The following is a 27300-nucleotide window of genomic DNA, read 5'->3' on the forward strand; positions in this document are numbered from 1 at the left end:
TGGGTTCTTGTCTCTGCTCAGTACAGGAGCCCATCAGCACTTTTCACGAGACGAATTTGATACAAGATGAGAAATTATGGTACATTACACAATGGAATACTATGCAGCACGCAGGAGCAATGATTTTGTAAATTATTACGTAACTTCGGAGGGACTATAGAGCATTATTATGCTGAGTGAACTAACTCAGTCCCACAAGGATAAATATTGTATAAAACTATTACTGTAGAATGAGTATAAGGATCCAAGAGGGGTGGGAGAGGCTGGAAGCAGAGGGATGTGGATGTGCAGGGGAGAGGGGATTAATAATCGGGTTGTACAATTTGATGGGTGGGGAGGTGAGGGAAATTCAAAGAATTTGTTTGAATTTGTATTCAAATTTTGTAAATAAACTAGTAGGAAAAAAGTGAACTGGGAGCATGGAAGGGAGGAAAATGTGCAACAATGAATGAATTATAACTTTGGTTAAAATTAGAATAAAAATTGTAAAAAAAATAGAAAAAAGACTATTTCTTTTTCTGTCTGAAGACAGAAGTACATACCACATTTTGTTTACCCATTTAGTAGCTGATTGGCCTTTAGTAGTTTCTACTTTTTGGCTACTATGAATAATGCTACAATAAATATTGGTGTTTTTCTGGGTTTTGTTTTCAAACAAACATCCCTTCAGAGGATCCTCAATGCTCTCAGGGTGAAGACCAGAGCCTTATCACGGTCCACAAAGCCTGCTGGTTCCAGCTTCTGTTCGTTCTCCTTCCTAATCACAGACCACGATCTCCCACTGAGGCTTCTTCCTGTGGCTACTTGGGTCTTCTTTCCATTTCTCATTTCAATAGGCTCCTTCCACTGCAGGGTCTTTGCACATGCTGTTTGTTCAGCCTGGAACACACTCCTCCCTCTCTATGTGCAGTCAATTCCTGCTCCGCTGCCAGACTTCTGCTGAAGGATCACCTCCTCAAGGAAGTCTTCCAAGATCTCCTTGACCTTGAGAGCTTTCACTAGTTGCTTACAAAACCCTGCCTTCCTCTTTGGTAGTGCTGGCCACCATGGCACCTTTACATTTGCTGGTGTGACTGATAAGGGATGTGTCACACACTAGACTGTAAGCTGTGGGAGGATGTGTGTGGGGGGTCATTATTACTCATCCTTCTGTCCTTAGCACCTTGCAGGGGCATGGCATAAACTGAGTCATCAATATCTAAATAAATGTTGAATGAATGAAGGAAAGAATGCTATTATGATTTTGTATGAAGCTGCTCTGTTCTCTGAGACAATGCCCAACAACTACTTATATAGCGTCTCCCTGGTGCTGGCCCAGAACTAAAATGCATCAACAGCTTATAGAGGTGGTACAGTGGGAAGGGGGTATGCTCCGAAGAAGGGGCAGCTTCTTCTAAGGAGGCCTCCAGCAGTGGTGTTTGCTCCAAACTGGGGAAGCAGAGGTAAGGCTGGGCAATAGAGACAATGCTCCAGGAGTGTGCAAGGAAGGAAGGGGGAGAGAGAGAGAGTTACTGTGCAAAGCTGGAAGAGGGTGTTCTGTGAGAAGTAGAGATCCAGTGATGAACAGTGAGTTCGAGGACAGCTGTTGTACAACATGCAGGGGTGGGGCAAGGGGGGAGGAGATGAAGTTGGAGGGGGACCAAGACCAGTTGGGGCCAAGGAGACTTTCTGCTGAAGGCACTGGCGCCACAGTGGGGTTTCAGGCAGAGGGTGAAAGAGTAAGAGGAGAGGAGTGAACAAGATGAGTCTCAGGCCTCTTCCAGCCCTGACGCCTAGTTATGAGACCCACGGGGCTGTCTGCCTTACTAGGTTAGGACGGTTCTTGCCTCTCATGCCAACAAGGCCTCAAGAGACCCACTGGTTTTCCTCCCTGACGTCAACCTAAAGGTCAGACAGATCCCAAGTTTCCTCTCAGGAGCCATTTAGGGTTCCGCATTTTGTCCTTTTACCCAGGGTCCTTTGGGATCCCGTAACATCCCCGGTAGGGACCACTTCTCGGGGCTGCTGGTCCCCTGAGTGCCTGAGCTGCTGTGAGAAGCAGGACTTCCTCTTATCTGTCCTAAGCTCACCTCACTCGGGTTTCAAAGGGGTTACAGTAGCCCAGCCTTTGGGGGTTTAGGGAAAAAGGAGCCGAGGTGAGAAGGGAAACTCGGGACAGCTTCTACCTCCCTCGCACCACGTGCAGCTGACACGCTCTGTTCCCACCACAGCTGGGCTGGGCTGAGACCACCAGCTGGCTCTACCCATCCCCAGGCCCCTTCTGGCTTCTGTCTGAAGGGGGGTGTGAACTGATGAAGTGGAAGTGAAACTTCTCACTCCAGCAAACGGCCTCCAATCACGAGAACTAACTAACTAACTAACTAACTAAATAAAACCCCAAGCTCATTGCTGTAGTCAAAATCAATTCATTTACTCTGAAAACCAGCTGGAGGGTCAGCTGTGCGTGGATTCTGACTCAACAGCACACAACAGCAACAAGAAGTAACCAAGTCCCTTGTAAGCCACCCTCTGTCCTGCCAGCCTTCCCTTACACCCTACCCCCAACCTGAAGGAAGCCCCTTGTCCCATAGCTAGCACCTTGGCAGAAGTCACTCCTTGGCTTCACCTTTACAGCCACCAAAGACTCAGGTCAAAACAGCTGTCAGTCTTCCTCTGGCCCTCAGCAGCCCCCTCACCCCCAGTCCATTAATCAGCAAGGCCTGCTCACCCTCCATCCAGAACATCCTCCACTGCTCCACTTTTGCCATTTGTGTCACCGTCACCCCTCACCCACACAGCCACACCATGGTTCTCTCTTCTCGCCCCGGCTCCATCTGTGTGCAACCAATCCTCTACCAGCACCAAGAAGGAATTCTGAAAATGTCACCCTGACCATGTGACCTTGTGGCTTTCCCACTTAGCTGCCTTCCAATGGCTTCCTGGTGTGTGAGGGTGAAGTTACCACGAATGAAGTACCATGTGCTCTCCCATCGTCCCCTCGGCTACTCCGGCCGCCTCCTGTTTGCAGATACACCAAGCCCTGCCCCATTGCAGAGCCTTTGTACACAGCATGGCCTCTGAGCTGCATTCTCACTCATCAACTCACTTTGGTTTGATTCTTTTATTAACCTACTTAGCAGACACTTACATAGTGCTTTATTTATGCCACGGAAACCCAGTGGGTTAAGGGTTGGGCTGCGACCCACAAGGTTGGCAGTTCAAACTCACTAGCCAATTTATGGAGAAAATTGAGGCACTCTGCTCCTGTCAAACTTCAGAAACCTGAAGCAGCAGTTCTACTTTGTCCTACAGGGTCAACAGCCATTTATTTTGTGCCAGGCTGAGTCTCAGCACTTTAAAGTTTTCAGTCATTTGCTAACCACCCACAGCTGGCTCCTCATGTCCGGGCGGGGCGGGGGGGATGTCACCCTCTCAGAGAGGCCTCTCCTGACCGTCTTCAGACACCACACCCCCTGCCAGGTCTTACAGAAAATATCTCCTTGATGTATTTTCCGAATGACAGAGTGGATGGATATTTCCTGGTTTATGTAAGTACTCCCTGTGTTTCTCTTCAGGAGGACAAGACCTGACTGATATACCCAAGGCCAGCCTGGTGCCTGCCCTTACTGAAAAGCAAACACACTGAAACAACAGATGTCACTGGGTCAATTCTGATGCCGTGTGCTTCAGAGTAGAACTGTGTTCTGTGGCTTTTAAGGATCATAGTTTTTAGGGAGGAAATCATCAGTCCTTTCTTCCAAGCTGCCTCTGGGTAATTTGAGGATCTTCTGGTCAGTAGCTAAGTGTTGGACCACTTGTGCCACCCCGTTGCTACACAGATGTCTGAGTCAAGGCTTCACCTGCCTGGGGCGGCTTCCCAGTCCACAACACTGTCTAAACTACAGCGAGCATTAACTACAGCCCACACTTACAAACTGCAGGATATAATTAGCCAACGTTTCCTGTGACTACTACTTGGAGGATCAGTCAGGGAGTGGGCTTCTTGGAAGCAGGGGTTAGATCTTGTCTGTCTTCCTAGAAGCACAAAAATAACAACTGACATGCTCAGAGTAGATAACAACTGACTTCAGAGCCTTCCAAAGTACTTTAAGTACTTGAAGTCATTGGCCTCTTGCAGCTACTGGTGAGGCCTTCACGGCTCTATTTGATGAATGTGGGAGCTGAGACTCACAGAGGCAGGGCCACAAGGTGTGCAGAAGAGGTGGGGCTCATCTCATCTCCCCGGGCCAGGCATGAAGTCTCGATGAGGCCTCTAGTCCTGAGTGTCCATTGCTCTATCAGCGGCTCTCACTCAGAGACTCCCAGCCGATGAGTTAGTTCTGACTCACAGCGACCCTTCGTCGGGTTTCTTGGGCTGTATATCTTACTAGAAGACTACCGATCTTTCTCTATTGGGTTCCAACTGACGGAGACTCAGTGGCCTTTCCGTTAGCTGCATGCCATAGTATAGATTATGCCAGTAACACTCCTCCCTCTACTAGCTGCAGGGCCCATGGAAATGTTCACTTTGACACTGACCAACAGGCAGCTTCCCAGTTCTCCTTCCCATCAGATGCCTCTGGGAGGGCCACTCTCCAGGGAAATAATATTTCAGAAACTGAGAGGGGAGACAGTGGAGAGTCCTAGGAATAGTGAGTGGTTGAGAACAAGAGGTAACAACAACAACAACTCAATGCCATTTATTGAGGGAGCTCTGGTGGCCTAATGGCAAGAAGCTGCATTACAATCCTGAAGGCACATGGTTCGATGCCACCAGCTGCTCTGCAGGCGAAGGATGGACAATCTCCTTCCATGCGATTAACTGTCTTTGAAAACCTGCTGGAGGGTCAGCTTGGGTCAGTTCCAACTCTACTGTACACCACCACCACCACCACCACAACAACATCCATTTATCAGGCTTTTCCAATGTGCTAGCCTCATCACAAGGCAATGATGTTGATATGTTCATTATCCCCATTTTACAGATGAGAAAGTGGAGGCGCAGAGAAGGTAAGTCATTTACTCATTGTCACCCAGCTGGCTCTCAGAACTCAGGCAACAGACAATCTTGACACTAGTTAGGTCAGGCTCTTCTAGACACAGCTGGGTGATCCTGGAAAAGAATCCTCCTTCTCTGGACTTTAGATTTATTCTACAAAGCCCAGGTTCATGCCAGATGCTGTCTAAATCTGTCAGCTGTGGCAAGGACGGGAGAGCCAGGTGTGGGGATGCTGCTGTCTCCAGAGTCCTCTTGTGATATGGGGAGGGGTCTTCCTGGAAGTCTATCTCCTTGGAGCAGAGGGTCCAGGCACTAGTGAAATGCTTCCTGTGAACACTGTCTAGAGGTCCAGTCAAGGGATGGGCTTCTGGAGGTGGGCTTAGGTCTTGATTCTGAGTAGGGTGCCCTGGAGGACATGTCCATAGATCACTAGCCCACAGGGGTCTAGTCTCTTGTGCTGGCTGAATAGCCAAAACCAAGATCGTGTGGGGATGGAGAAAGGCTAGGAGTCTGCAGAGCTTCCAAAAACAAGAAAGTGATTTGTCGTGTCCACAGGGGAAATATTTTAAAATTGTGGTTAATACATATGTGGCAAAACATCTGCCATTTCCACACATTTTCCATGCACAGTTCCAAAGCCTCAAGGGTGCTCATCAGGTTATGTCTCCACCATCACTAGCCTCCAGTTATTCCCCTTGCCTTTAACAGAAGCTTTGTGGCCCCTAAGCAATGACTGCCTCTTTACCCTACCCTCTCACCTCTGGTGGCCTCCAATAAACTTTGAGCTTGATCATTGTTGCTGATGTCAAGTTGGCTCCAACTTAGCACAACCTTATGCACCAAGCGAAAAACAGTAGTTGGTCCAGTGCTATCCTCACAGATCAGCACACCTGATGTTATGATTTTATTTTTGTTTCCCCTTTTTTAGTCCCACTCTGTCCAAGACTTTCTTCTCTGATCCCTTTTAGAGCAATCGGCAGTGTGCTAAACCCCGACCATGCTTGTGGTCAGCAGCACCACCAGCTTTTTGTTTCTGTCTCAGAGTCTTGTTTGTTTGAGTGACCCACTGGTCCCTTGGACTAATTGCTCCTTGTCTTTTCTTCCCTCTTCTTTGTTCCAGACAGTAAACGACCAAACGTATCCTTTTATATGATCATTAGCAAACTTTGAAGACTAGAGTGACTGATATCCAAAGGTGCTGTTAGGTGTTACTGAATCAACCATAATCTCAATCAAGAATAACAACCAAACCCTATCCCGTGCCATCCTTACAATCTCCACCGTGCCCACGGCTGTTGTCACTGTGCCAATCTATCAAATTGGGGGTCTTCCTCTCTTCCTCTGAGCCTCTGCTTTTCCAAGCATGATGTCTTTTCCTAAAGACTGGCCCTGCCTGGCCCCCCATGCCTGAGCTATGTGAGCTGCAGTTTCTCCCTGCTTGTCTCTAAAGTGCACTCTGACAGACTTGTTCTTTTGGCAGTCTGTGGTCTATTCAATACTCTTCACCAACATCACGTTTGAAAGCATCAATTTTTCTTCAGTCTTCTTAATTCACTATCCAAATTTTACATAAATATGAAGCAACTGACATTATCCGTGGCTGGGTTGTGTGTACCTGGGTGTTTAAATGGACTTCTTTATTTGCTCAATGCAGCAGCTCTTTTGATTTCTTGGTTTGCTGCTATGCAAAGTGGTGACAGAACAAGAGCTGTTTTCCAGTCTTTGGGGGTAGGATGTTGAACTGCTGGATTGAATGGTAATTCTGGAGCTTTAATGGCCTAATGGATAAGGAGTTGTGCCATCAATCCAAAGGCTGGAGATTTGAGTCCACTAATTGTTTGCTCTGTGGGAAGAAAGACAGGCAACTTGCTCCTGTGCCATTTACAGCCTCTGAAAACCTCATGGAGTGTTAGCTTTAAGTCTGCTCTGAGTGACTAGCAGTGTGAGAGAGAGAGGGCAATTCTATGTTAAACTTTTTGAGAAACTTTCAAACTGTATTTCATAGTGGCCAGATCATTGTACATTCTCATCAGCAAAGAAAGGGTGAGTGTTCCAATTTCTCCTCATGCTCTCCAGGGTCTCTTATTTTTAAAAATCAAAGCCATCCTAGTGAGGGAGGACATGCCATTTCTGGTAGCCTAATAGTAAGAAACTGCATGGTCTGAATCCACTGGCTGCTCTGTGGGAGAAGAATGGGAAATCTCTTCCTGTGCAAGTTACAGCCTCTGAAAACCCACTAGAGAATCAGCTAAGTGTCGGTTCTGACTTGATGGCACACAACAACAAAAACAACGACCAATGATGTTTAGGATCTTTTTACGTGCTTGCTGGTCATCTGTAATTCTTTAGTGAAATGTCTATTTGAGTTCTACAGAGAGACTAGAAAGAAGAGAAATGCTGCATGTAACACCCAGTCCCACAACAAAGCTGCTTTTCAGCAGCTTTGACGCTCATTTTTGAATGTCAGAGAATAACTCAATCCAAGCTTCCCTTGGATAATAAAATCTGGTTCCCTCTTTGTGTGTTCTTGGTTTGCTGTTTTTTTTGTTTTGTTTTGTTGTTGGTATGTGTTTTGTTTTGGTTTTTTCGAATTAGACTCTAGACAAACACAATTCCACTGCTCCCCAGGCGGACAGGCAGAGAGTATAAGATGTGAGTCAAGGCCAATTTGATGGCTCAGGGGACCCAATCCTCTGCACAGCGGTGAGGCGAGGAATGAGTGAGGGAGTGCCCCAGGGTAAGGACAGGGGAGGGTGGCCCTGACTTCATCCCTTGAAATAGTTGTGTGGTGGGCGGTGGCTCTGGAGGCCAATCAGACTTAGGGATGTGGCAGCACCTTTTACTCTGACTTAATGAACAAGCAGAGGTATTACCTGTCAGGAAGGATGGCTGCTTGGGGACAGATAGATCCGGAACCAGATACCCAGCTTGGCTGGGGCTCTTGGCCTCAGGAAACACCAAGGGCCTGTGACACTGGCTAATACCAGCTAGGGGCTATTTCATGTCCCTTCATCTTGCCTCAGTTTCCATCCAACTTCTGCTTCCCTGTGACCCTGGTGAGAGCTCTAGGGACCCATTTGGGGGATGAGATAAAGGAAAATGTCTCCATCTCCTTTGACTGTGCAGCTTGGACATGGTCCCCCTCCCTTTCAGGGCCTCATTTCCCCAAAATGCAAAAGAAAGGGGTTGGATGACACCAGTAGCCTTGGCTTTATGACCACAGAGTTCTGGGGGTCTCCAGAGTTGCCTGCAGGTGTTTACCAATGGGACACACCCTGTTACCTTGTCCCCATCCTCTCCACAATTTCAGCCATAAGGCATCTTTTTTACCAATGTATAAATCGGACTTCACGTAGGGTTTCATTCATGCAAAGGGTCTGCTGCTTCAGGGTCCCTGTGGTGTTGACTGTGTGGGATTCTGCAGCTCTGAGGAGGAGGCATGTGGCCCATTAAAAGGTAGAAAATCCCTCTGTGATATCTGTAGAGGGGTGTCTAGAGCCAGAATTAGGCCAATATTGATCTACAGCTCAAAGGCTCATCACCTCTCTCATTTACTAAAAAACTTGACATCTCCACTCCCACTCCAGCTCTTTTCCTGCAGGGTCAGTGGGAGGCGGCCAGGAGCAACTAGATAGAGCTGGCTGGGAACTGGATCATTTTAGGACCAAGCAGACTTTTCAGAGTCAAGCACTCGCTCTCCCTGTGGTTTGCAGAGAAGGATCAAGGGGCGGACTGGGCATAGGAAATCAATGACGTCACCTGCACAGAGGTTAGGAATGCTGTATGCCACAAGAGCAGAAGCCCGATGAACTGGGAGTGCATGAGAGCATCCAGGGTAGCAGGCTTGCAGGAGAGAAGGCCACTTGACTTCAAAATGACAAGGTGTTCAAGATCTGTATAACTCTGTGGCTTCTTGTGTCTTTTCTGAGAGTCACTGCTTACCCAACCCAGTGAATGGCCTAGTCCTCCTTCATTCCCATTTACCAAGTTAATAATAGAAATGTCCCAAACCAGTCACTGCTTCTGAGTGCCAACAGGAAGGGAAGATGGAGCCAAAGATGATACTGCCAAATACTGGGAGCTAGACCAACACGGGGTCCTGCCCATCGGACACCAGTCATGATCAATTGCTAAGACCCTCAGAGCACATCTATGTGGTCACAGTGCCCGAGGCAGCTCATGAAGACAAGGGCTCTTTATTCAAAGAGAACAAATAAGTGTATTGAGAAATTGTGATATTATCTACACAATGGAATACTATGCAACACTAAGGAATAACAATTTTGTAAAATACTATACAACATGGAAGAGACTAGAGAGTTTTATGCTGAGTGTAATAACTCAGTCACAAAAGGACAAATACTGCATTAGACCACTATTGTGAAAATAGGATGATAACTGGGCAAGTTGTGTATACATGTTCAAAAGGGGAAAGGGAAAGGGGGGAGGGGGCAGAATAAGGGAGATGAGGGAAAATCACTAGTATAGCAAAGGTTAGTGGGAGGAGGGATGGGGTGAAAACATAGGAAGGATTCCATGAGGACTTGAAGAGAAGGGGGAAAATATGCATTGTCCAATAGATATAAAATGCAATGTATATGAATGTATAAAACACAATGTACATGAATGATTGTAACAGCCTTAATTTTTTTAAAAAAGGTATATATAGATGACATGAATAAAAAGGAGAACTCAAATTGGGAAGGGGATGTGTATTCTGTCTCCATATCTTTTCAATTTGTATGCAGAACAGATCATCTGGGATGCTGCGCTGTACGAGAAGGAACGTGGCATCAGGATTGGTGGAAGAATCATCAACAACGTGTGTTATGCAGATGACACAACCCTGCTTGCTGAAACTGAGGAGGACCTGAAGCACTTGCTGCAGAAGGTCAAGGACTGTAACCTTCAATAAGGATTGAAGTTCAACATTAAGAAAACAAAATTCTCACCGCTGGGCCAATTGTCTGCTAGCATCAGGATGGATGGTGAAGAGATTGAGATAGTTAACAGTTTTAGTTTGCTTGGCTCCACAGTCAACATTCTTGGTATCAGCAGCCAGGAAATCAAGAGATGAAGTGCATTAGGAAAGTCAGCTGTCAGGGACCTCTCCAGCATAATGAAGAGCAACGATGTCAGGCTGGAGACTAAAGTGCACCAGATCCAGGCTATGGTTTTTGCAATTGCGTGCTAAGTATCTGAGAGCTGGACAGTGACTAGGGATGACAGAAAGAGAATTGATGCCTTTGAGCTGTAGTGCTGGAGATGAGAGTTGAATATACCATGGACTGCTAGGAGAACAAACAGGTTTGTCCTGGAGAGGGTGAAGCTGTGCTGCTCCTTGGAGTCAAGGATTCTGCATCTGACATACTTTGGGCATGTTGCAAGGAGGAAGCAGTCCTTGGAGAAGGACATCATGTTTGGGAGAGTAGAGGAACGGCACAGGAGACAAAGACTCTTGATGAGATGGATAGAGTCAGTGATTGGGGTGGTGGAAGTAGGTGTGTCAGAGACAGTGAGGTTGGCACAGGATAGAGCAAGGTTTAGGGCTCTTGTACATAGGGTCACTATGAGTCACAAGCGACTCGATGGCACATAGCAACATGTCCAATTTAATTTCTAAGCTCAAAGTGCAATAAAGAGGACATTGAATGAGCCTGGCAGTGAGGCTAGGAGAATCTCTGCGCCAATGCCCAGGCAGGCTGGGGGGCCACACTACCACCTTGCCTGTACATGCTGCCCCAAGATGCCTGGGACCTGGCCCCTGCTCCCTGTCCCAAGTGTGCCAGAATGCCTGTGACAAGCTCACATGCTATGTGGGGTGCGGGCATCTGCTGACACATGGCAGCCGGCTGGCACTCTCCTGTGGCTCTATGCCACACTGGCTCTTGGCATTTCCTCCCTGCTGAGATGATTTAAAGGCGCAGGCAGGGCCGGCTGGCACCCTCTACCCTTGTTTGGCCCTTGTGCCAGGGTAGGAGCTATGCCGTGTCTTGCCAGCTGGGCTCTGGGGCCACCAGGCGTGGGACTGGACTGCCTGTTTCCTACAGCCCCACAAGGCCTGGCCAGCATACCTGCAGCAAGTGGACAGATGGCACAGGCTGGAGGAGTGGGACGAAATGAAGCGAGCTGGAAAGAATGAGCAGGCGGGGCCAGGCCATCCCAGGGGCCAATCTCAACTGGAGGCCTGACCCCAGGTCATCTGTCTCCTCTCTCCCGGCATCCACCACGCCTCTGTGACATCCCTGCCAGCTAGGTTTGCACCTCTCTGCTTGGGGTGTGGTGATTTCTCCTGTTTCTGGCCAAGTGACGAGGCTACGGGCCCTTCTTATCCCCTGTCCAGTGTCTAGGGCCAAAGCCCAGTTGTGAAGGCCTCTTCCTAAACTGCAGTTCACCATCTGTGTTCTGGGTTTAGGATCCCTGACTTCCTGAGACCGACCCAACAGGGACTGGGTTCCCAGAGGACAGGGACCCATTCAGGATGTCATCTGCACTGGCCCCACCCAAGACCGAGGTACTCCCTGTAGTGGCACTTGACTGCTACACTTGTCTGGGCCGTGGGCTCCTCTCTCTCTCCTGAGGACAGGGCTTTGCAAGAGCCACTGCCCAGAGTATGTTAATGGAGTGAGTGAGGAAATAGAAGAAAAGAGAGTGTGGGGCTTATACCTCACACAGCTCCGGTTCTCTGACGTCAGTCTCCACATGAGCCACTGTTACCTCAGTTCAAACACAGGGGAACCTTCTGTATAAAACACCTGGTCCCGATCTCCCCTCACAGTCGCTGGTACATGTGAGCCCACCCCTATGGGCACCTTGTCACTCTACCTCTTACAGCAATTGCTTTGTGTACACTTATTCTCATCATGTCCTCATTCCACAAATGGTCTTTCCTGATGACGGTCCCATGTAAGTGGGCCTGTCTCACCATCTCGTCTTCCAAGAAGCGTCCATCTGTACTTGTTCCAAGGCTGATGCCCCTGGAGTCAGACCACCTGAGTTTAAATTCTGGTGCCAGGGCACAGGCTAGCTTTGTTACCTCGGTTCCATCACATAGCATCTTCATGCCTCAGCCTTTTCACATGTAGCATAGATCTGACAGGACCTGTCACTTAAAGTAATTATTGAGATTCTATGAAGTAAAGCACATACAGTGCCAGACGCAGAATGAGCACATAATCAATGTTGGGTTTTATTACATAACACTTCCAGTCTTACCCAACACACCATGATGAGCATGACGGCGGCTGCCTCAGTTTCCTGGACATGCACAGGGCAATACCTGCGTTGCTTTAGTGCTCAGTTGATCCCTTCCTAACGTTGTATTCTTGAGCAACTTCTGTGCCTCAGTTATCTCATATGGAGCATGGGGTGATGTGAGCACTGAACTCAAAGAGGTATTGGGAGGATGGAAGGGGGATGTGTAAAGCGCATAGTCATGCTCATGGGGTGGGAGTTCCTAAGCTTGGCAGAGAGGCTGGGTGTGTGGTGACCAGTGAGGGAGTGGACAAGGGAACGGGATTCAGAACTGAGGACCACACCCACCTGCGCAGGCTGGCTCCAACAACTAATCCTTCTGACTGCCCTCTCCTCCAGAGTTACACCTGATGGCCCTTTGCATCACTGTCATGAACTGTCCCTGGGACCCCCAGAGCAGAGTAGGACCCTTCCTGAGTACAGAGGGTAGGGGGTTCCACAGTACACGCAGACTTGGACTCATGGGGGAGTCTCAGTAGGAAGGGGACAGAAAGTCTCCAGCTGGTTCTCAGCAAGATGTGCCCCAGCCCTCTCCCTGCCCTGAGTAGTGACCCTGGCATCCGGCTGGCCAGCAGCTAGAGATAAGGCTTCCTTTCCTAGGGCAAAGGATCAGACGCTATGCTCAGCGGTCTGCCTGGACAGGCCCTTCCAGGCCCTCAGCACTACCACAGGGGCGTCTGCAGCCCCCACTATGTCCAAGTTGGAGCTGAGTATCTTCCTCTCAACTCTATCTCCTGTGCTCTCAATTGTCACTGAGGGCGAAGGAGTGACACCAAAGCCCTGGGTTTGAATCCTGGTTCTATCACTTAGGGGAGGACCTTGGGCAATTTTTTAACATCTTTGAATTTCTGTTTCTTCCTCTTTGGAATGAGGATAACCACAGATACATCCTCTAAGCAGAGGCCCTGGGTGGTGCTAACAGTAAATGCATTCAGCTCCTAACCAAAAGAAGCACCTTGGAAGAAAGGCCTGGCAACCCACAACTGAAAATCAGCCATTGACAACCCCACGGAGCACCGTTCTACCCTGATATGTGGGGAACTGGGAGTCAAAGTCAACTCAATGGCAACAGGTACCGGCTACATCATGGGCGCCTGATGAGAACAGAGGGTGGCAAATGTGTCTGTTTTTAAGTCAAATTCATTCATACGACAGAGATAAGTATGATTAGGTATGCTCTTTGGTAGCCTAGTGGTAAGAAGCTGCACTGCAATCCCAAAAGCACATGGTTCGAATCCACCAGCTCCCCTAAGGGAGAAAGTTGGACAATCTCTTCCCTTGAGATTTACTGCCTCTGAATAACCACCAGAGGGTTGGTCCCAACTCCACAATGCACAACAGCAATGTTCAATTAGCCAAATGTTTGTTTTGTATCCCTCTTTGCTGTCGAGTTGAACCATTTCACAGCTGACTCTCCAAAGGATTTTTCTGAGGCTGCAAATAACTCGGGAGGAGTCTGTCCACCTTTCTCCCATGGAGCGAGTGGTGGATTCGAACCACCAGAGAGGTGGCTTTGAATAAGTAGCACAATCTCTACAGACTATCATTAAATATGTCTAAGTAACACTTCCAGGTAATGATATAATTGATATAATATATTGGTATAATAGCACATCAGTAATAATAGTAACAATGTTTTACAAAATAGCATTCTGTTGTCACTATGAACCATTGCACCATCTCAAATTTTTTATAGGATAGACTTTAGTTGGGTTGATTTGTAACTAAGGGCTGTACTTCATAAAATCAATTATCAAATAGGCTGTTAACAGAAAGGTCATCAGTTTAAACCCACTGGCCTCTTCATGAGAGAAAGATCTGTTGATTTCAGCCTAGAAATCCCATGACGCAGTTCTTCCATGTCCTACAGAATCACTATGAGTTGGAATCAATTCAATAGCAAAAACAGTTTTAAAGCACGTGGTACTTTACGTATAAGACGTGAGGTCACTTCTTAGTATAAACATGCACTGTGATCATTATCGTTGACCTGGGCTCACAAACTCCAAAGCAGCTTGAGTCCTCCCTCAACCACACCCTTTGCCCCTTCCTTATACCACACCATGCCTTCTCTCAGTGGTGCCCTCACAGCCTCCTTCTCTCTATTCTAGCCGCCTTAAAGTCATTCTTCAACATCAAGATAGATCATGTCACACTGTTTCTTCAAGAAAACTTCCTGTGGATTCTTTCTGCTCACTGCTCTCTATTAAACTGTGTCCTTCCAAAGGAAGCTCTCTCTCCATCAGAGAGCTGGACATTGACTAGGGATGATAGAAGGAGAATTAATGTCTTTGAGCTGTGGTGTTGGAGAAGAGTATTGAATATACTACGGACAGCTAAGAGAGCAATTCGTCTGGAGAGGGTGAAACCAGGCTGCTCCTTGGAGATAAGGATTCTGAAGCTTCGACTGACATTCATTGGGTATGTTGCAAGGAGGGACAAGTCCTTGGAGAGGGACGTCATGTTTGGGAGGGTGGAGGGACAGGGTAAGAAAGGAAGACTCTCAATGACATGGACTGATTCAGTGACTGGGGTAATGCGGGTAAGTGTTTCAGAAACGATAAGACTGGCACTGGATAGAGCAGGGTTTAGGGCTGTTGTACATAGGGTCGCAATGAGTCACAGGCGACTCAACGGCACATAACAACAACAACAATAACAATAACTGGATTAGTTGTTTAATATGTGAATTATATCTCAAGAAAGTTGTTACCAAAATAACAACAATATAATGGCCCTGCCATATCCATCATACATTTTAACAGTCCTCCAGTTTAACAAGTACCAAGACAGCCAAGCCCACTGTCGTCTTCACTCGATCCCTCACTTGCCCTGGGGTTTCACCAGCCTGAATTCTGTGTTTTAGCATTCCCATGCATTTCTTTATACCTTAACTGCTTTTGCATATGCTTCCTGAATTTTGTGTGGCTTTACATTTATGAGTTATGTTGTAAATATTCATCCGTAATGCACTTTATTTCCTCTGAATAGGATGAAGGTCTCCCATGGTGTACCTGGAGGTCTGTTCGCCTGTTTACCAGTGAACGTTACACACACAGTTTGATATCCTACCATCTGCAGACCCACTCCTCTACTGACGGGAGACGAGAGTTCCTTTTTTTGCGTTCAAAGAATCAAACACCACCACTCTTTGAATGGACATGTGCACATTTCTCTACTTGTGAGCAAGAATAGAACTTCTTGATGGGAGGCAATTTTTCACTTTAACCCACTGCCATTGAGTTGATTGCAACTCATAATGATCCTCCACCAGGTTTCAGCCGCTGTTGCTCAATCTTTTTGTGGGAGGAGACTGATCAGCTTTCTCCCACAAAGCACCTGGTGGATTTGAACTGCTGAACTTCCAGTTAGCAGCCTTCACACGACACTTTACGCACTACACCACTGGGGCTCTGCTTCATTTTAACAGACTGCCAAATCATTCTTGCAAGTTGCTTATGATTGTACAAGTGAGGAAACTGAAGGCAAGAGAGAGGACAGCAACCAGCCCAGAATCCCTCAGGATCTGGCACTGATTTCCAGCCTGAGGCTCTTTTGGCATCACCCTCTGCCTTTCTGGAACCTTCCATTTCCTTATTTTTATTTCTCCACAAATTCTAGGGACCACCCAGGCGTTATCAGAGCCGATCTAGGAGAAACACATTATCAGTGCTGTCAGGAAGGCTGGGGATCTGGAAGTGCTTTCAGGAGGAAATGGGGAAGAAATGGACTTCAGAGAATTCTCAGAGTTGCTAAAATCAGAGCCCTGCCACCTTGAGAAAAGAAGCTTCTGCAGGGGCAGATGGTGGAGCTTTCTCGAAGTCTGTCTGCCTGTTACCCTCAGCAGCTGCGCCCCATCTCACACCAGCTACCTGACTCTCCTGGTGAGCCGGGCAAGGGGAACAGCTGGGCTGGGGGGCTTCCTTAGTGTTGGGGCTCTCCCCAAGCTAAGAATCAGCCCTCCCTCAGGGTGAGCAGGCAGCTTGAGCTGGGGCTGCAGAAGGCACAGGGCAGTCCAAGCTCTAGCAGCTGGTTGGTTTTTAAAGCACAACACTTCTGCCAGGGCTCTATTCACCTGATGCCCCCCTGTGCCAAATGGGGTCCTGCGACCTGCAGATGAGCAGTGGGAAGCTGGCTTCAGATGCAGGAAGGACAATGTGAAGAGGTGAGGTCTGAGTGGGACAGCAGGACAGGTTAGGGACTGTGGTGGTGGTAAAATCACTAACGTGCTTTAACTGGGAAAAACAAAACCAGATGAAAAACTGGTTGCATTGAGTTAGTTCTGGCTCATGGTGACCCTGCGTGTTAGGATAGGACTACACTCACCGGTTCAATCACTGACTACTTTGGAAGTAGATGGGCAGGCCCCTCTTCGAGGGCCTCTAGGGGGCTTTGAACCTCCTACTTTCAGTTAGCTTTCTGAGTGTGTTAGCCGCTTGGACCATCCAGGATGCATTCATTTGAAAACTAGCATTCTGTGGGGGGATGGGGTTGGAGGAGCCCAGCTGGAGGATACTGTGGCAAACAAGGGGAGGTGATGGTGGGCGTCAGCAGTTTGTAATGGCAGAGATGGGGTTTGGGGGTAGGAGATAGATGGACTCAGTGAGGCCTGGTGATTGATGGGATGTGGGTGCTGTCAAGGCTTATCCGAGATCATGGTTTAGATGCTGGACATTCCCTGAGATTGAGAATGCTGGGAAAGGTGTAGAAAGACACTGGCTCCAGTCAAGCACTCTTTATGGATGACTGGCATGCTTGCAGGTGCACAGTCAAAGGGTCTCCAGGTGGGTTATAATGATAATCCCCCCTTCCCTCAAAACCAGCAAAGGCAACACGTCCATGGAAGAGTTTGACAGCAGGAAATGCTATCAAGTACCTTCAAAATCGAAATCAAATGGTTGTGAGCATAACCAATGGGAGGCACCCAGAGGGTTACACATCTTGGTCTGTTTGCAGTTCTCATTTTAAGACGATTATGTGTTCCAGGAGGTGGTTCTGGCCATACTAAACATTAGGTAGATCTCACCTGTCTGCTCACACAGTGGTACTGATTTCCTGGGGCTGTCACAACAAATGATAATATGGTGGTGGTTGTTATGTGCCATCAATTGCCTGTGACTCATAGCGACCCTATGTACAACAGCCCTAACCTTTTTCTATTCTGTGCCAATCTTATTGTTTCTCACACACCTACCTGCATCACCCTAATAACTGAATCAATCCATCTCATCAAGTGTCTTCCTCTTTTGTGCTGTTTCTCCACCCTCCCAAGCATGATATCCCTCTCCAAGGATTGGTCCCTCCTTGCAACATGTCCAAAGTATGTCAGACGAAGCTTCAGAATCCTTGCCTCCAAGGAGCAGCCTGAAATCACCCTCTCTAGGATGAATCTGTTTGTTCTCCTAGCAGTCCATAGTATACTCAATATTCTTCCCTAGCACTACAGCTCAAAGGCATCAATTCTCCTTCTATCATCCCTAGTCATTGTCCAGCTCTCTGATGCATAGCAAGTAAGGTAGATGGCTCAAAACAACAGAAAGTCATTCTTTCTGGAGGCAATAAGTCAAATTAAAAAAGTCAGCCAGACCGTGGTGTCTGGATGTTCTGGGTGAGATGGGGAGTTCCTTGGCTATTTCCTGTTTCTATGGGTTATTTCCAATCCATAACACTCCTTGGCTCTTGTGTCAAGCCACACTCCAAGCTCCTCACACGGCCACTGCCCCTCCCCCTCACCCCATGTAGCCTTTGCTGCTAAATTTCGTATTCTGATGAAGGGGAAGTTATCAGATTAGGGCTCACCCCAACCCTGACATTTCATGCTGTTGTACATGAGGCCACTGTGAAAGCTGACTCAATGACCACTAATCTATTTTAAGGAATAGCCAGAAACAACTAGGAAGTAATCAGGGTTTCAAATCAATCCGGTTTGGTTCAGTCATGACAATGAAGTGACACTGGAATGAATCTCAATATTAAATTTATGGGCAAACTAGGATAATAGCGGGAAAGTGAAAAATTATGCATCAAAGGCCTGCTAGAAAAGTAATCTCTTTCTCAGTAAATAAGAGTACCGTTTGTGCTGCATGGCAAACAAATCTCTTATCCGACAGAGTGGAAACAATGGTGGCTGGCTCAAAGATGGAGGCCAGTTCCACAACTCTGAATGTCTCCACAGTCCTAATGCAAAGTCAGGCCTCAGTCTACTGAAAGGGCACACTATTCTTCTTCTGAATCTCACATTCCAAAGTTTTGGCACATACTTTTCCCATTCTTTTTATTGCAATGCATCACCCAAACTTTGAAAATTTGGATCTATTCTGTTTTTACTTCACTGGCCATGACTGAACCAATCTAAACTGGTCCAAACTCTAGGAGTAACCCATAAATTAATTTGTATCGAAAGTAGGGTTTCTGAGGTGCCTGTAAACAGTGTTTCTGTCGTTTAAATATTCTGCCTAAAATAACCATGAGCTCTGTCATCCTTTTCTTTGGGAATAGCACCAAGGGATGCAATGGTCAGAATTCTCCCCTCCTGGCGCAAGTCTGAATTGAGGGGCACCACAAAGAGAGGGGGTTGTAGGTTTGGTTGTTTTGCTGTGGCACAGGGGAAGTGAGAAGAGCTCAGAGACCAAAGTCTTGACCACACATCCTGCCCATGTAAATGTCTTGGGACTGTTAGGGGCAAAGCTTGGTGCCAGGAAAACAAGGGAAGTCTAGCTAATGTAACAAGTTCAGGATGTGTGGGCATCAGTTCTCATCATCTATTTAAAAGAATCAGGCACAGGATAGCAGTTCCAACTTGGACATAAATAGCACAGGAGCAGGCAAAAGAAACACAGAATCAGAATCAGACTTATTACTATAGAGTATGAATTGGATTAGGCCTCCTCTCTGCTCTCCAGACATTAACATCTGTGAGGATACCAAAGCCAGGCATATGTACGGCTGCCTACCACTCTTGTGCCCCTAGCAGACATCATTAATCAACTGCCACACTTTCTGCTAACGCTGCTTAGCAGACTTAGAAATGGACTCAGCAGAGTATCCCAAGCAGCCACAACTAACCTATCACACTCACGATGAAACCACACGCTTTCCGTTGAACAGAGAAGCAGCTGAATGGCCTTGACTTGGTCCTTGGCAATTTGATGTAGATATCTCTTTCCACTTCATCATGACTACAGTGCTCCATCTTGCCTATACTGCTTGCAGTTCCCACACCTGCTTTCTTCTTGCTCCTTAGAGCCTTTGCCCCTTGACCTGGAATGCAGACTGCTTGTCCTCCCACCTCCCACAGTTATTAGATCTTATCTGTGTGTACAGCTGCCCTGCTCAAAATATAGCCAGGATTCCCTTGGCCCTGAGGGTGGCCATGTAACTAAGGTCTGGCCAAAGAGATGTGAGCAAAGTGTCATTTTCCTCATATTTTGCTCTTAAAGGTTTGGGCTGGTCATGGAATGATGAGCCTGAGTAGCTGTCAGTGCTGATAAATGGAAGAGAATGAAGAAGATAACAGAATCACTGGCCCACCCTGGGCTGCTCTCCTACAGCCTGCAGAGAAGGGAGGATGAACAGTACTATCTTGCTAAAGTCCCTGCATTTTGGGGGTCTTTTGTTATGGTGTTATGTTAATGAACATGGTTAGGGTATAGTAATCTTCATGGACAGCAAGTCCTGGTGATACACTGGTTAAACACTGGACTACTAAGTCAGCTTTTGAACCCACCAGTCACTTCACACAAGAAAAAGATTAGGTATCCTCCTATACAGAGTGCTGGGGGCCTAATGGGTAAGGAGCTGCATAGCCAACTCGAAGACAATTTATGCAAATTCACTAGCTACTTCCTGGGAGAAAGATGGACAATCACGTCCAGTGTGATCTGAAACCTGTTGAAGGGGCAGCAGCTATGAGTTGGTTCTGACTTGACGGTATATAACAACACGCTCCTGTGAGGATTTCCGTCTAGGGACTCCTACGGGGCAGTTCTGCTCTATTCTATGGGATTACTGTGTGTTGAAATCAACTTGACAGCACACAGCAACACAGAAGCAGACTGTGGACTGGCTGCTACCAACCAGGGTGTGAGCAACCACCCAGTCGGTTTGAAGCTGAGCACTTAATCACTGTGCCACCAGGCCCCTTCACCTTTCACATATTGTTATTGGTCGGTGCTGTCAAGTCAACGATAACCCATAGTGCCCCCCAACAGATTGGAACTTTGCCCTAACCGACACCATCTTCATGATCCCTGCCATGCTCAAGCCCACTGTTGTAGGCACTGTGTTAATCCATCTCGTTGAGGGTCTTCCTCTCTTTTGCTGGCCCTCTACTCTTCTAAGCATAACGTCTTTCCTGAAGGATTGGCATCTCTTTACAACATACAGAAAGTTTGTGAGACAAAGTTCCACCACCCTTGTCTCTAAGGAGCACTCTGGTTGCATTTCCTCCAAGCAGACTGTGAAGCAGACTGGATATTTCGGCAGTGCTGTTTCCCCCTCCCACAATCCCCTAATCCAGCGAGCACAGGCTGGCCCTTATCAATCCCTAGCTCCTACTACTGCAGCTGAAACCGCTCTAGGCCTGGCGGTCAGTGCTCTGCCCTGGCCTCACCTTCTGTATGGAGATGCGGCCCAGGCAGGGCTGTGACTTGCTCCAGTGCCCTGCTGGCCATGGTTCCCTCTCTGTGTATGTGTGTGTGGGACCCACCCTGGGCTTGACAAAGGGCCTGCCCCACCCAGCCCTAGCGTGGCTGACCTGAAGTAGCTATTTCCTCGCCGTCTGGAGCCTATATAGTTTGGCTCCTCATTTCTTAATAAGACAGGGACAGAACATGGGAGAATTTCCCTGATCTTTGTATTCTTTTCAAGTGGCCTGGGAGGTCCCCAGCATATAGGTTCCCAAGGCCCTTCTCAGTCTCCGCAGTCCTTAGACTCTGCGAAGGGTCCACACCTACTCTGAACTTCTGGCTATTGTAGCATCTGATGAGACTTGACCTTCGCCACTCAACTCGAGACCTGCAGGCCCATTGCTCCACCAGCAAACGGTGCAGAGCCAAGAAGCAGGATGTAGCCAGACCTCAGCCAGGGGATGACTATTTTGGAGCAGGGAGGATCCTGGGAGGATCCTGGCGATAGCCAACAGAGGAAGGGAAGGAGGTAGGTTTCTTCCCAAGATTATTATGTGTCTCAAGGCCTTTGGGTGCCTCCCAGGGGCCCCAGGCTGCCACGAGGAAGAACACACCCACCGCAGAAGTAACTGCAGCCTCAGCCCAACTGGCCACAGAGGCGAGCTGGGGGCAGGCATGAGGCTGGGGCTCTCGGCTCCGATCCCAGCCGGCCACAGTGGGCAGGAAGAGTGTGTGTTTATTTGTTGTGTTCCAACAGTGGCAAGTTGAGCATCCGACAAGACTCAGGGTGGTGGGAGGTGGCGAGAAACCAACTGGCTAGTAGACAGGGAACAGGAGAAAGAACCCAACCGTATGATGGCTGATAGGAATTTATTGAGCATCTACTATGTGCAAGCACCATGTTAGGGGCTGCTGATATGACAAAAATGAATAATGCAGTCCTTTGCCAAGGTCTGCTTCCCTCCACAAGTACCTGGGGGATTAAAGCTGTTCATAAAGTAGTTTATAAACTCTGCCCCCAAGAAAATAAACAGAGATGCAGGATTTAGGTGCAGGAATGAAAGAGGTGTCTTCGTTAAGAATCTTGGCTCTGCAAACATTTCAGAAGGTCAGCTCTCCACTCTGTTTATGGTCAGTGTTCTGAGAAGGCCACTAATTGACATAGAGTGTTTAGTACTGCACCTGGCACTTACAGTGGCTTAGTCAGTGGGCAGTGACAATAATTGCTAAAGATAGCTGCCTCTTGACTGAGCCACTATGTGCCAGGTGCACTTTGTCTTTCCTCCACAGGAATACATTTCACTACAGGTGAGAAGCCACAGTTTGGGCACAGTGAGGCACACCCTGGAGTCTAGCAGGCTTCATCCATCTGGGACACATAGTTATTCCAGGATTCCATGCTCTGAGATCCCTCTATGCTCTGTCTGTCTCTCCAAAGAGCTGAGACAACATTTCTGGCCCCTTATCCTTCCTGCTCCACTTTGAGGCCATCTCTTTATATTATTTGGTGTTATCCCCTGATTCATAGTCCCTAGATGGTTAAGTGCTAGACTGCTGATTGAAAGGCTGGCAGTTCAAATTCGTTCAGGATACCACGGAAGAAAGGTGTGGTGATCGTCTTCAGAGAGGCCACAGCCTTGAAGACATTCTGGGACATTCTATTTTTAATTAACAGGGCCACTATGAATTAGAGTTAACTCAACAGCAACCCTCCACTCTTCCCAACATCAAGGAATAGCGCCTCCTAGCAATATGCCCAAAGTATGTGAGGCGAAGCCTCATCATTCTTGTCTCCAAAGAGCTCTCTGGTTGCACCCTCTCCAAGACATATCCGTTGGGTTGCGTAGGAGAGGAAGATCCTCAACCAGTGGATTGACATGGTGACTACTGCAATGGGCTCTTGTGTGTCAGGAAGTGTGAGGATGGCGCAGGACAGGACTGGGTTCAGAACTTTTGTTCATAGGGTCCCTATGAATCATACTCAACTCGATGGTACCCAACAATAACAGTAGCAGCAGCAGCAACCCGGAGCACTCTGGTGGTGTAGTCCACAGGGAGGAGATATGCTGCTGACCCAAAAGTGACACCTCTCAGTTCAAATCCACCAGCAGCTCCACAGGAGAAAGATGGGGAATCTCCTGTCATGCAGTTTACAAGCCCAGACAATCTAAAGGAGGGTCACGAGTTGGTTCCAACTTGATCTCAATCAGTTTTCCAATTAATTACAAGGATTACAATTTACAACTAATAAGAAGGGTGACAACTCTTCTGACCTATGCATTAGGTCATGGTGCTCTCCAGAAACTTCCTTTACACTGTGAGGCAGCCGTGAGGCAGTCATCCCCAGAGCCTCTGCACTCTGTCCTCTGCTTGGCTGGCCGCCTTGTCCCAATGGCTTCTTCTTTCCCCATCCCCCACAGAAGACCTGCTTTGAGCCTGTTCTCGTCTCAGTCTCCCTCCTTCCACTGCTGGACATTTCATGCTCTTCACATCACTCTCCTCACCTTCTGCTGGGCCCCACCCCAGGGCCCAGAAGTGAGGACAGGAAGCCTTTTGTCAAATCCTACCTTCCCTCCTGCCACCTGACTCTCAGACTTCCCAGGACCACCTGGGCCTGACTTTCTGAAGCACAGCATTGAGATGTTTGTCAGGTGTCCTCTCTGTGGCCAGAGGGACAAGGACATCAGGCAGCTGTTGTGGCTCCCAAGTCAGACAAGGATGGAATGTGCAAGCCTCTTGCCTTTTGAGGCCATGCTGCCCTTAACACCAGGAAGTGATGTTTGCTATTGACTTTCAGGCAAAGAGGTAGTTGAGGAAAAAAACAACAATAATAGTAACACTTGCTAAGAATCAGGCAAAATTGGAGTTTCTGAGTGTGTGTAGCATCCCCGTTTTCCAGACCAAACAACAGAAGCATGCAGACCAACTTGCCATGTACGAGGAACTAATTCTTAGCTGACCCTTCTGGAGATTCCCCAAGGCTGTAAATCCACGGAAGGGGATTGCACCACTCACTGGTTGATTCAAACTATGAGAAAGGTCCCGCCTTTGGGTTAACATCCCAGCTCTTTAAGGACAATACCACCAGAGTTCTCTGAGACATAGAAAGGGTAATTGAGACATCTTGAAGGTAGGGAAAGAGGTAGGGCTCAGATCTACACCTTCCATGCCTCCAAATCTCCTGCTCTTACCAACCTCCTACACTTGAGTGGGAACCTATTACAGCCAGAGGGTAATGAGCACAATTATGGTCCCAGGAACTGAAGCACATGGTCACTCTGCCCCAGCCCCCACCCACCCTCAACTTCATCTCATCACATCTCATCTCATTAATCCTGGTGGTCCTCTCCAGAAAGCTTTCCCAGGTCTCAGAGCCCCTGTCCCAGGCCCAGAGGGAGGAGGGAGCTTCCCAGGGTTTTTGGACACCTTTTTAATTAACCTACATGACCTTCTGGAAGAGAGATTGGCTGGATTCCTTCAGGGCCTCAGCCTGTCCCAGGGCCTCATCCCTGAACTGTGACTCCCTCCTCGGCCCATTCACTCGCTGGTGGAATATGGTCCCTCCATCCTCCATCCATATGCTGAACATCTGTCTCTTCCTGACTTGGGCACTGGGGTGAGGTTGACCAGGGTCTCTTTATTCCAACGGCTACTCAGCTGCAATCAAGGGGACCTCACTCTTGGCAACACAGACTCAGAGCAGGGCAAAACCCTTGGCATTTACTTCAATGGGCAATCTTGATGGCTCGGTGTTTTTAAAGGCTACAGAGAAATTGTGCAAAGACCATAGCCAGTTCCCACCTACCTTTCTCTTCCTGCACAACATTTCTATTAACGTTTTGCATTCAAATTTTCATTACAATTGACGAATAAACACCAACACAATATATGAATCTAAAAGTCCAGAGCTCATGTTGGAGCTCACTCTTTGTGTTGTACAGTCCCCTGGGGTTTGATCAGTGCATGTCAGGTGTCCACTATTGTAGTAGAACAGACTACAGTTTCACTATCTGACCCTTAATCTTTTTTTTTCTTTCATAGATTCCTTCTCATACAATTCTTGCTGTTCTAGGAAACAGTGACACTCATCTATAATTCTTTTAGCTTAATATCAATGGTAAGGAGTCCAGTAGCTTATTAATGTTATGAACGGTGTACAGTACAATTAAAGTGTACCTCCGGCATGGTGTCCAGCACTGGGCATGTACTCAGAACACATCTATTACACAGTAGAATAGCCACAGTGGAGGTAGTGGGAGTATGATAGAGAGCAGAGAGCAACAGGACAGACATCCTTGCTAAGTGATCTGCCCATTACAGGGCTTATCAACAGCAAAAGCAGGACCTGAATGCAGACTGGAGACGTTATTACACCACGTCGTCGTCCTCAGCCTTTAGCTTCAGATTCCTTTATTCCTGTGTGCTTTGTGTGTTCATGTGTGTTTGCCCTAGATATGGTGCAGTGCACATTCACAATCCGGAATTATCCAGCTGGGACACAAACCGATCTTACTGATGGAATAATTCATCAAGAGACACTTTTGAAAGCCTGCTCTGAGAAGGCAGGGCTGAAGATGCAATAGTGGGTGTGATAAACAAGGTCCTTGCCCTATCTCCCCTTTGACTCTGCACACTGTGCAGGATATACCCATAGCTGTCATCTGATATGCACACAGGATCAGGCTGGTAGAAGAGATGAATGATGGATGGATGGGTGGATGATAGATAGATGAAAGATAGATGACAGATGGACCGATGGATGGATAGATAGATAGATAGATAGATAGATAGATAGCAGAGTTGATAAATGGATGAAGGGGCAGATGGATGGAGGGAAGGGGAGAAGAATGGAAAAAAGGAAGGGATGAAAGGGGATGAACGAATGGAGAGGTATGGGGATAGAATAATTAATGGATGGATGGATGGATGGATGGATTGTCAATCGGTGAGTAGATGGAAGGTAAACAGCATCAATATTATCATCACCATATTTCAAATGAAAGATTACGCCCTGTTCAGGGTTGTGGCCTGATCACCTCTCTGAGGTGTCCCTGTGGTGGGGTCTCCTCCCAGGAATGCTTCCGCTTCAAAACCTGCAGGGCCTCTTACCTGGTGGGCAGTTACATCCCGTAGGCGTGTTCAGGGCCTCCCGGCGCTGCCGCGAGTGGAACTTCCATTTCTGTACGAGAAGACAGAGAGGAGCTGTCAGGGAGAGCTGTAAACCAAGCCAAGGGGGAGGGCCCCGGGGAAGAGGCCACACAGGGTCTGGGGTGGGCGGTGGAGGAGGGGGGCATCAGCAGGAGGATTCTCCTGGATCAAAGGCAAGCAGTCAATGGCCTTCAACTGGCCACCAAGTCGAGGTAATAAGAAGCAGACAGAATGTGCATCTCAGAGCCTGTGGTCTTTAAAGAAACCCACCCCAATCACTGAGCCTATAAACCTGTTATGGCCTCCCTACACCCTCTTCAGGCCCAAGATGACTTGCTTTTCCCTGCTGTCTGCTAATTGCTTCCAGTCTCAGTGGATCCTAGGGCAGGGGCAGTGTCTCTTCTGGTGTCCCTCACAGAGCCAGACGTCCTACCCTGCTGTGGGCTCTCCCCTGTCCCCTCCCATTCTACTGGGAGGAGTGGGACGTGGGGGCTGGGAAAGTCCTCTGTACCCTGCCACCAAATGCCACCAAACCTCTCCCTCCTCAGCTTGAACAGCCCTGAGCCAGTCCAAGAAGCAACAAGGAGGCAGCAGCAAGCTAAGTAAGACACCTCTTAAGCCTCAAAAGGTTGCCACATGAATGATTGTGTAAAACACAGTGTGAATGAAGGAATGTGTGAAGCACAGTGTACGTGAATGACAAACAATGGATATGAATTTTGTATGCAAATCAATATAAAAGAAAATATTTTTTAATAAAGTTGTCGTTATCATGGTGGTGAATGGGCAAATACTTATAAATGGGTCACACCGGGCAGAAAACACAAATACCAGCATCTGCAGAGACAAGTGTGTTAAGTGCTTTATACAAAGACTCTCTCTCACTTCATCCTTGAGAGGATGGTGTCTGATGGGTCGGATGAGCACAGAGTTCAACAAGTCTACACAAGGTCTAGGTTACTTCAGTTAGTTCTCTAACCCGGCCTGTTAACTGGGCTGGTCTCCCAGTGTGACTCAGAGGGTCCTGAAAAGCTGGGTGCCTAGAAAGACTGGGAGCTGAAACCCAAGAAATGCTCAAGAAATGTTATTACTATTACACTCACTTCACAGGTTCTGACATTGGAGCACTGAGAAGAGACTGTACCCTGGCCCAGTTCAGGGAGTGAGGGACAGAGCTGGACTCAGAGTCATACTCTGATATGAGGACAGCAGTTAAGAGCCCAGGACCAAACTGACCCATAGCTAAGTCTTCTTTGGTTTCCACAGTGAGTTTTTTCATTAAAGTTTTAACAT

The 27300-nt window shown here is 47.8% G+C and overlaps 1 protein-coding gene across 6 annotated transcripts in view; it reads right to left on the reverse strand.

The window, feature by feature from the left end:
* Nucleotides 1–27300, reverse strand: part of COL13A1 (collagen, type XIII, alpha 1) — a 197571-nt gene that overhangs the window by 153885 nt on the left and 16386 nt on the right. For all 6 annotated transcript variants that reach the window (XM_006888990.1, XM_006888991.1, XM_006888988.1 and 3 more), the window contains exon 2: nucleotides 25969–26038. In XM_006888990.1, coding sequence (XP_006889052.1) covers nucleotides 25969–26038 — 70 coding nt within the window. The remainder of the gene's footprint in view (nucleotides 1–25968; nucleotides 26039–27300) is intronic.

Source organism: Elephantulus edwardii, unplaced genomic scaffold (assembly GCF_000299155.1).
Source record: "Elephantulus edwardii isolate Elephantulus edwardi_28Jun2011 unplaced genomic scaffold, EleEdw1.0 scaffold00074, whole genome shotgun sequence".
Classification (NCBI taxonomy): Eukaryota; Metazoa; Chordata; class Mammalia; order Macroscelidea; family Macroscelididae; genus Elephantulus; species Elephantulus edwardii.